General features: G+C 37.9%; 1 protein-coding gene and 1 non-coding gene across 3 annotated transcripts; one reads left to right on the top strand and one right to left on the bottom strand.

Annotated features, from left to right (window-relative positions):
- Nucleotides 1-5,238: 5,238 nt before the first annotated feature.
- On the top strand, nt 5,239-5,320 carry TRNAS-CGA (transfer RNA serine (anticodon CGA)). The gene has a single exon. It is a non-coding gene; the product is annotated as a tRNA-Ser (tRNA).
- Nucleotides 5,321-5,403: 83 nt separating this feature from the next.
- On the bottom strand, nt 5,404-10,220 carry LOC141841196 (uncharacterized). 2 transcript variants are annotated; one of them, XM_074729328.1, is made up of 10 exons: nt 9,956-10,220; nt 9,807-9,872; nt 9,598-9,678; nt 9,464-9,517; nt 8,541-8,609; nt 6,570-6,632; nt 6,090-6,172; nt 5,945-6,010; nt 5,782-5,859; nt 5,404-5,670 (listed from the first exon to the last, which is right to left on the bottom strand). In XM_074729328.1, exons 1-9 carry the CDS (start codon nt 10,196-10,198, stop codon nt 5,829-5,831), a joined length of 756 nt encoding a protein of 251 aa, XP_074585429.1. In that variant the 5' UTR covers nt 10,199-10,220; the 3' UTR covers nt 5,404-5,670; nt 5,782-5,828. The 2 variants fall into 2 exon arrangements, with proteins under 2 accessions (XP_074585429.1, XP_074585430.1); XM_074729329.1 differs by having other exon boundaries at nt 5,404-5,646.
- Nucleotides 10,221-10,672: the final 452 nt, after the last annotated feature.

Here is a 10,672-nt window from a genome sequence, read left to right as displayed (position 1 = left end):
ACATTAGAAGGGGCTATGGCTTTCGATGATAACGGTGGTCTTGATACTACATGTGAGGTACAACATGGGAAATGAGAAGCAAGAAAGAAAAAATGGGTGATCATTACAAAAAGGCTTGACCTCCAAATGTGAAAAGACTATATATTATTTCATTAATTTTCTTGATATAAGTAGACCAATAGTGTGATTATTTATAGGCATCAAAGAGAGTGCCTCGTTGATAATAAATAAGTAATTCTAGATATAAAATATTCTTCAGAAAGTAAAGTTAAATAATTTTCCATTGATCATCATTTAGGAACATATTATAGATACTTGAATGACTTGGCCAATAACCATTGCAATAGTACCTGGGCTTCTGCTTGTAGATCTGTGTAAGGAACAACACTAGTAAGAAGCTCGCTGCACAAGTTATAAAAGCATTGTGAATAAAGAAGGAACAACAAATAACCAGAAGCATTTACCGTACAGAAAATATATCCGTATAAATATTCTACACTCAACTCCAACTTCTGTTAATTGTATACCAAAATGAATTAGTGAACTACCTATAGAGTAATACAACAAATAGCAAGCTTGCAACCACTAGTAAATAATTTCTCAAATATGACAAAATGAAACACCAATTTTCCACTTCTACTATCTCGTTTTCCCAAGATTGTTGCTTTCGTCCCATCCATCAGTACATTTGCTCCCAGAAAATATATAAAAAGTATGAAAAACTCACAATTTGTAAACTATCTATGCATGAACATTCTTTAGTTAATAGATCAAATTTTATGGGTCTTTGAAGTGATTAACCAATGGAAAAGCTAGAAATTAGCATAAACTATTTTAAGATGGGACTAAAATACCTGAAACTATCCATCAGGATTTGTGACAAAATCCAGCAAACCACAACAATTCCACCATTTTGAACGATGCACCACCAGCGGAGCACTATGCTGGACCTGCACAACACGAGATATTCCCTAATCAATACATTAATTCCCTAAACAGATGCACATCCAAGAGGAAAGGCTAAAAGGCAGGCCTCATTAGCGCGTACAAAAGATTAACAATTTCAATAATGCAGCATAAATTAGCAAAATAAGGGCACTAATCTGGTGGCCAGAGTAAAAGAAAAAGGAATCAAAATAGAGAAAAGTGGCAAGCGTATCTGGTGGCCAGAATTCTAAAGTTTTGGCCTTTTGAAATTCTACTTGTTACAAGCAAAACAAAAGATTATTTCTTCAAGTTGCAGGGAGTTTCGTTTCCTTCCTTTTTTGTCATCTTTCTTCCAGATTTGACAAAGGGAGCTCATCTTGCTGTTGCGTCCCGCAGTTCATTCATTAAAGGGACTAGAACTTTAGCTCTTGGGGGAAAATACTGGATTTTGGTTGCGGCATCTGTTAAACCTCAATGGGCAATTGCTGCGCAGCCCCCAGTGATCCTGATGGGAAGGCGAGGAAGAAGAAGGGGAAACAAAGGGAGAAGAGACAAGATCCCTTTCGATCGATTACAACCGGGGTCAGAGCTCTGGCTTGGGCGTCCTCAGGAATCCCACAGGCCGAGACATCTGCAGCCGGTACGAGCTCGGGAAGGAGCTCGGTCACGGCGAATTTGGCATCACCTACCTATGCAGCGAAAAGTCCTCGGGGAGCACTTTGCCTGCAAATCCATCTCTAAGAAGAAGCTGCGCACCGCCGTTGACATTGAGGACGTTCGCCGGGAGGTTGAGATCATGAGGCATTTGCTGGCGATTTTGGGTAGCAGGCGGGATTGGGAGGTAGGTTAGGGTTTTTTTGTTTCGAAAGGCGGCGGTGGCTTCCCGCGGCGACAAAGGCTTCCCGAAGCGACGGATGGCACAGATCGGACTCAAAAACTGTCTTCCCGCGGTGAAGGAGGCGGCGGCGTCTTCCCTGGCACAGATCGGGCAGCATCTTCCCATGGCGACGAAGGCGGGCGAAGGATCGTAGAGATCAGGCGGCGGCAGCGGAGATTTTGGGAACGGGGGGAAGATTTTGGGAAGGCGGGATTTTATTTTCGTCGCCACGGAGGCAGCGGACGAAACGAGGACAAAGCGAGAAATGAGTTCCACGTCAGCGTCGCGGATGCGTCGCAGGAGAAGGCGCGCAGCGGAGCAAAACTGTATATATATATATCATATAAAAATATAACTTGTATGGTCAATCTTGTCATCCGCCTAACGTTTATGTACCTAAATAAAACTCTCTTTCTGTATTCGTGGGATCGATTCTAAAGAAATTATTAGGTAGCTTATCTATCCGACAGAAAGAAGATCAAAAATTTTGAAAGATGTATTATAGTTATACATTCATGAAATATAGATATATCATCTTAAATTCATAATCAAATTTTACGAAAAAAAAATACTTCTCGATCTGCATGCTAACACAAGTCCACCATGGATCAAGCTGCTTGAACTCGCAACCCCCACGAGATGGCCCGTTTATATTTACTTTTTAAATGGATTGATAAACTTTCAATCCAACTTGTTTAATTTTTTTCACTGGACAGGTCAATCGAACAAGTCTAATCAAATTGACGACTCTAATTATTATAATTGTTACACAATTATAGCAACTAACATCTATACAATTATAGTAATTATGGATTCATAGTTAATATAAATATACAATTATAGTACTATAATTTGGTAACTACTACAATATAATATTGATGAGTATTGATCAGAAAATTAATTATCTATATTATGATAATTATTATTCATAACCATTATAACATAATGTTAAACATGTGTTGCCAGATATGAAATATTCATATATTATAAGAGCTATAAACTATAATTAATTACTATAATATGGTCTTATTAAAAAATATACTATACTATAATATTGATTAGCGTTGAGAAAAAATATTTATATTATAATGGTAGTCATTTTAAATTATAACTACATTATAATTTATCAGTATTAATTAGAATGAAAGTATTTATAATATAATTTTACATATTCATAATTATTATAATTACTACGGCAGGAAAAAACATATAGGTAGTTTTAGAAATAAAAATTTATTAATGCGGAACGGAGGATAAATGACAAGTGAGCCTCCTTTTAACTATTTCAAAAAAAAAATTCTTTTTAATTTGTATTTAAAATAAAATAAAATTTATTTAAATATAAATATAATAAAAAATCAAGATTATGTAAGTGGGTACTTGCCCACTCCGGCGGCCAAGCCATCAGTTAATGAACTTCTTTGGACCAGACGTGAAGGAAAAATTGGGTCGGAGAACGAAGCCAGAATCAGACTTGAAACACGCTCGAAAGGAGGATTAGACTGGCACCGGAGAATCCCAGCAAGCCACTCCGACGCTCAAGTTAGGTTTCCGGTAAGGATGAGGAGAATGAGAAGCAAGAAGCAAGTAGTAAGAGCAATAAGAGTTTCAGAAATCGAACCTCTTCCACAATAGTGAACTGATCTTTTTATAACCTATATTAATTAGGGTTTCGTCTGCAGGGTCGGATGACGTACGTCTCGTGCCGCCGCACGTTATAGAAAGCAATTCCCTTCTGTCTCCTTACATTTTTGGCCGCATATGCATGAGAAAAATCATTGAAGAAGATCATGCCTAACACCGATATCTTCCTTTTGGCGTGATGTGCAGGGCTAGGAGGCTAGCAGGAGGCCACGTCTAACAGCTTGATACGCCTTCTGTACGGTGACGCGGACAAGAAGAGTATCAAAGAGAACCAAACTTATGTTATCTGCAGACAAGTCCTTCTTCGAGCGGCGGCACACAGGGCTAATGTGTCAAAGACCTATGGTTGAGACTAGAGACTAGTACGAGTAAGGTGGAGTGGCTGAGATATAGGCCTGTTAAGGCGAGATTGGCTGAGATGAGGGTAACCGAAGCAGAAGGTGGCCGAGACGGAATCGATCAAAATGGGACGAGAGGTGGTTAGGGATGGCAATTAAACCCGGACCCGATGGGGAATCCGTTCCCCGAACCCATTTTGACCGGGGAATCCCCGAATCCGAGAAAGCGGGGATGGGGATGGGGAATCCCCGAATCTCGGAAAACGGGGATGGGTCGGGGATGGTATTCCAAATATTCCCCGTCCCCATCCCCGAACCCGACCCATCTTATAGTTAACTCTTTTTATTTTTTTTCTTTTGTAGGATAAGTGGTGTCAAAATTTTGAAAAATTGAAGAATGGAAGAACTTCAAACTTATTGTATCGATTATGCATTAGTTGGATGTTGTTTTAGAGATAATGTTTTGTTTTAGAGTTTAATATTTGGTTTTATAATGTTATTTTGTAAGGATTTATAATATATATATATATATATATATATATATATATATATATATATATATAAATTAATATTTAAAAAAATAAGACTTTAACTATCAGAAGACTCCCGACCTTGTCCACGGGAGAACCACGTGGTATATGGGTTTTGGTTCGGGGACGGGGATCTTGAGCAACCGTATCATGTACTTCCGGCCACTTCCCTGCAAGCTCCAATTGAGAACCAATTCCCGAAGGCTTCACCGAACGTTGATCGCAACAAGAAGAGGGCGACGCTATTTGTTATTGTCGGCCTCGGTGATCTTCTTCGTCTCTGTGTTTCGGGGGAAACAGAGCAGTCGCTGGTGGCGGTGGATTTAAGCGACGCCGTCTTCGCGAGTGGAGGGCGCCTCTGGACGGTGGGCGAGGCATCGGCACCGTGGAAGAGCTCTTCGGGTTCTCCTCCCCTTGGCGTCAGCGAGGTGGAAATCGGGCGCTGACGTCCCTTGGAACTCTCGACGCCCTCGCCGTCGCGGCGGCACGAACAGTAGTCGGAGGGACTAACCCTCTGGAAGCGCGTCCGGTGTACGAGCACGTAGCCAACGGCACCCTGCCCGACCACCTCCGCCAGCGTTCGCCGTTTCCGGTGAACTCGTACGTGGACGGCGCGGCTCCCCCATGCCGCTCGACGCAGCGAGGGGAATCAAGCACCTGCACTCCTAAGCGGTGCTGGCGATCATCCACCGCGACATCAAGTCTCCCAACATCCTGCCGGACAAAGGAGTGGACGGAGAAGGTGGACGACTTTGGGCTGTCACTGGCTGCGACCGTGGAGTGCGTCGCATCCGGGACGGCGGGCTACATGCCTACATGTACCCGGAGCATTACCGGCTCCGGCGCCGACGGAGAAGACTAGGGAACGTGTGTTACATTTAATTATTTGATAATTATTTTACTTACTAACATCTACGCAAACGTCGATATGTCCGAGTGGTTAAGGAGACAGACTCGAAATCTGTTGGGCTTTGCCTGCGCAGGTTCGAATCCTGCTGTCGACGATCATTTATTTTCCCACCTTTATTTATTTATTAAAGTCAATAAAGTTCGTATTCTAACTATTAATCTTTTATTCACATCATAATTGAAATAATAACTTTTAATTTTTATTATTGCAATAACTAGACACACTATAAGATGTACAAATTTACTAATTATTCAAGAACAAATTCATGGTGCATTTATGCAAACCATATTTTTGCAATGAATACATAAAAATAAATGTAGAATACATATTAAAGCAGACCTTTTCTGTCTAAATACAGAGTAGCCACAGAAAAGAAGCTTGTGTTTCCCAGCATTGAATTTTCAGATACAAAATTTGAAGCTGCCAATTCACACAATTAAAAAGCTGCCCAATAATGATCATATTTTATTTACAGTATGATTAAGAATTTAAGAGCTTATTTTTATCTTTTTCAGTGACACAGAATTAAGTATCAAGAATTCTGACAAGATTTACCTTTTCAGTGCTGGGAATTTGTAAAATCATGGGGAGAAGAATTCATCTTAAGGGTGCCATTTTATGCTACATCCAACACTAGAACGGAAGGCAAGGAAATGTTTATTTACAGGTGCCTAGTGAATCAAAAATCGCATCTGAAAATAAAATATCTATTGCTTACCTTGTCTTTTGTGCAGAAGATAAGACTTGGCCGCTGAGAACACAATCTATCGCACGGCTCAAGTCTCTACAAAAAGAAATTTGTAGGATTCAGTTATGAATATGGAATTGCTAGAGATGAAAATATTCCATAAGCTCACAGTTACCTTCCTGTTACAGGTACATTGTTGTTAGGTCGTGAGTCATCAAACTGCCCATGATAAAACAGCTCAAATGGCCTTCTTCCATCCTAATGAAATGTAAAAGAGAGGATTTTAATTAACTTTTTGCAAGTATGATTGCAAAAGTATACTTGTGCTTATTACTTGAGATGCAGAAGATATTTAAGCTTTGCATGGAAGTAATAGGATGAGCATTTACATGGAAGTTAAATCCCTTCTAGTTTTTTTGCTGCCTTATTGAATTAGTATAGCAAGGACTTTGAATATGTTTGTGAGAAAATCATTGAATGAATGAATTGACTATTAATGAGTTATTGAGCTCCATCATGGGATTAGACACAAAAATTTTAGTTGTGGTGAATGATTGACTGATTATTCATGAATTATTGAGCTCCATCATGAGATTAGAGACATAAATTCTAGTTGTGGTCTTGCTATGCTCACTGCCCTAGCTGTAAAACTGACCTTTTTAAAGAGAAAAAATTCCGGCGTACATACAGCTCCAAATGCCCGGGCAACATCTTGCGACTGAAGAAGAAAAGTGAACAGCCATTAAGGTTTCAGCCAAATTTCTCTTCAAACTAAGACTGAGAATGCTTCTATACAAATTTGATAATAAGCATTTGCCAGAGGGAAAAGAAACTACAACTAACATTTGTAAATAAGTAGAAACACATCTCCCTGTCCTCCATTCCTTTAACAGAGTAAGAATTTTCCTCCTTCAGCTCCCCTCTTAATTGTTTCTCAAACTCCCTTCTATAAGCCCTCTTTAGGCTAAAATAAAAAAATCTTAGGGTGCAAAGAATAAGCTTGATGTTTGTCTTTGGTTTTCATTTCAAGCCTCTCTGTTAAAGATTTGGTTGAACACTTGATCAACCTTTCCTTTAGTCGATTTGAAGGTTGTTGGCACATACATTCTTGCATCATGTCTAATTAAAACTGGGTTTGGTCACATTTATTCTCATTCTTGTGTGTAATTTTATTCGATGAAAGATTTTCAAATTTCATTCTATTTGTTTTGTTTCTTCCACTAAATTTCTTTTCAAACTGATTTGAAAGTGGCTACACGCACATTGTTCTGTCATGCCTCATTATTTTGAGCTTTATAATTTATCTTTATTTGACACAGAATTTTCAGATTTCAACTCTGTTAATTAATTTGAAGCTTGCTGCAATTATACTCTTCTATCATGCCTCAAATATTTTCAAGTTTTATTCTATTGAATCTCTAATATTGACCTTTCTTTCAGTCGATTATAGTTTTCAGCACGCACACTCTTCTGTCATGCCTCATCAATTGTGTACTTTATGGTTTATCTCTATGAAATCTTGTTTGACAAAGGATGCAAGTTTTATTATAGTTAGTTTCTCATCATGTCTTAGTTCTCACATTATTTAAGTTTTCTTGAGGACTCATTGTTTAGGTCATTCAATGAGGCGTTTCCAAATAAGGAGCTTTAGCTTTTTCCCTTTCCAAATTAAGGCCATTTAATGAGGCATTTGCTTTTCATTGTGGTGTGTTTAAGGGGGTGGTAGGTTGGTGTTTCATAATTGCACCAAACTTCTTTTTCCAGGTATGCATTTACAGCTTAATGATCATTAAGTTTCTTGTACTGATTAAATGCAATTATTAGTCTCATTCTTCTCAAATTTAGGCATTCCCTGCAAACAATGCTTCTATTTTAAACTAGCTGTTAACATTATCACAACAATGATTTCCATTGACTTCACAAATTATCCTCCCAATACTTACTGGTATACTCTAAAATGCTAAAAAATCATGTAACAGATGTTTGAATAACTTCCTTTTTCATCTTGCTACTATCATACATAAAATGTAAGTCACATTAATTCTATTTTATGCAATTTGGACTTGTAAAATAATAACCCGTACAAAATAATGGAGGTTAATATCTACATAATCTAGCCACTAATCCATCAGTTAAGTAAAGTATATGAAAGTTGTGACAAACTCCAGAGATAGAGGTGCCTCAGATGAACAGTCCAACTGAACTTTTATATCACATAAAAGTTGGTTCCTTCCTATGAGATTAATTCAATCTGTATATCACAACAAGAGAGAAGATGGGTAACAAGAACCTAATTGACAAGGAGACAATTATGAGGAAAGACACCATTGAAGCTTTTCAGTGAATTAAACCTTATTTTTATTTGATGTTTTCTTTCAGACAGACTAACTCTGGAATTGCATCTAAAAATCATGTTTTCCCTTAAAATTCTATCATGTCTATATTTCTCCTAGAGGACTAAGTATTAGTTAGACAATAACAATAAGTTACACCATACTTTCTTGCACTATCATTTACCACACATGAGAAAAGAATAAACATCTTGTGACAAAAAAGGAAAAGAATAAACATGGAATTGCACTATTAGAGTGAGAAAGTATTGATTCAAATGAGCAACTTAGTGTACCTCATCAAACAGATAGGGAAAAGGATACTTAAACAGTTTAGCTTCTTCAGCCATAAACTCTGGTCCATCCTATAATGTAAACAGTTTAGTCAAATTTACAGTGGTAGTAAAGTAAAAAAAATAGTCATTCTTTTGCAAGGATTTTGCAATACTTTAGAAAAGGCAGTTAAATATATTCACTTTTCAATATGGCAAAAGTTTTGTATTGAGTAATTATGAGGTGAAAGTACCAATACAATAGCAAACATGGGTGCATCAAAGAAAAATCTGCTTTTTCTTATATCTTTCCGAACAAGCAAAATGCTTTTGTTCTTCTACAAGTTGATCAAACCAATGCCCCAATGGTTTCAGATGATACATGAGGTCACATAGAAGAAAATTCAAAATTAGGTTAACATAACGAATGTCCAATTCAACTGAATAATCAATTCATTTTATGGAAGAGCTGATTTACAAGTCTGATGTTTTTCTAAATATTGATAAAAAAATTACATAAGAAAAGCTATGTCTCCCCAGACTAATTGGGATTGGTATCATAGATCTATTCCACCATTGCAGAGGAACATCAGGATCGAGAAGGACAGTCATATATTTGAATGGAATTACAAATCAAAGTCGTTGTTATGGCTTTAGGTTGACATATGGAAGACAAACAACTCCATCTAAGATGAAGGCATCAAGCAAAGAGATTTATGGATATGCCTTTCATATTCTCAAAAGAAAACCATCACATTAGCAGTTCATTTTTAGCATGAGAATAACCAAGTGGATACTAAAAGGCAAAAATTAAGTAGTACACATGAAGTGCCTCTGAGTATCCCCTGTGCATTAGCTACATGAACTAATATTTCATAAGCTGTTAATTAGGATAAAACGTTCCGTTATTGCAAAGAATTCGATGCAAACTAAAATCTGTTGATAACCTGTGGATGAGTAATGATGGAATTTGAAGAGATGGCAACTACACCAAGCCCTTTCTGCAGCATACATAGAGAAAGTTTGATTAGAACTCAGAAAAAATTACTCTGTGTTTAACATTTTCAATTGTGTTACAAACCTCCATATAGAAACTTGTAAGTTTGGCAATATCCTTCTTCAAGTGCTTAACAAATGGGCAATGGTTGCAAATGAACATCACCTAGAGAGAGAGAGAAGAAGAAGAAGAAGAAGAAGAAGAAGAAGAAATGATTCCTGTTAATCTCAGCAAGAACTGTAAAAAACGATAAGCAACAAGCCAGGATACATAAAACCAGATAAGAGTTTCACCAAAAGCGCGGGGCAAGACTCGAAATCGTCCAAGGTCCAAAATTTTCCCGTCAGAGGCTCCGGAAGCTGCAAAAGGAGCAGAGAAATCAGCAATCTCGCCGCCAATCGAGAATAAAACAAGATGATTGAAGAAAGCGAGGGAAATGGACCTCGAAATGGGGAGCTCGGGAGCCGAGAGTGACGACTTGAGCCTCGGTCCGCGCGGATCTGACTTGGAACTTGGGGAGACCTGGGCGAGCAGGTTTGAGTCGGTGGAGGCGGAGGCGACGGGAAAGAGGAGAGAAAGACCACGAGGCAGCAAAGATACCCGGCCAAACTCCAGCGGAATAACGCGGAAGGAGACGAGGTGGGAGGAGAAAGGGGAGGCGAAGCGTAGCGGCGGCGGCGGCCATCGCCGATGGAGAGCAGGCGGAAGCAGTGAGAGTGGGTGAAGATAGCTGCGACTGAAGGCGGTTTACTTGGGCCGGGCAAGGTCGACCCATTTCAATCGGGCCGAACCGAGGTGAACCTGAAATATTACTTCAACTAATAAAAATTAATCCAATTTAACTAAAATTATTATAAATTATAATAATTTTTTATTAAATTACCTTTTATTGTAATAACTTGGATATTTTAGCCACGATTATTACAATAATAAAATTAAAAAGTATTTTTAGGATTAAAAAATAACAAAAATTAAAAGATACTCTTTTTAATTTTTATCCAAAATATTAATTAAAAATATCAAATTGCCCATTTATTTTAATAGACTTATTATCCAAACACCCCCATTATATTCTTATTTTATTATTTATTTCACTAATTTATTTCATCAAGAAAGATCAATTATTCATTTTTTCATTATTTATTTTTAAATAATAGAC

The sequence above is a fragment of the Curcuma longa genome, chromosome 11 (genome assembly GCF_044706935.1).
Source record: "Curcuma longa cultivar G26 ecotype Majalengka, Jawa Barat chromosome 11, ITB_CL_G26_1.1, whole genome shotgun sequence".
Taxonomy (NCBI): Eukaryota; Viridiplantae; Streptophyta; class Magnoliopsida; order Zingiberales; family Zingiberaceae; genus Curcuma; species Curcuma longa.
The sequence above is the reverse complement of the archived record's forward strand: the minus strand, read 5'-3'. Positions and strand labels throughout refer to the sequence as shown.

Bases quoted from the DNA above. Each gene is read 5' to 3' on its own strand.
- LOC141841196 (XM_074729328.1), bottom strand. From the start codon at position 10,198: ATGGCCGCCGCCGCCGCTACGCTTCGCCTCCCCTTTCTCCTCCCACCT. The intron at 9,518-9,597 runs GTTTGTAACACA...TGTATGCTGCAG, and splicing joins TTACAAGTTTCTATATGGAG to AAAGGGCTTGGTGTAGTTGC. The intron at 6,633-8,540 runs GTACACTAAGTT...TTTCTTCTTCAG, and splicing joins TTCCCTATCTGTTTGATGAG to TCGCAAGATGTTGCCCGGGC.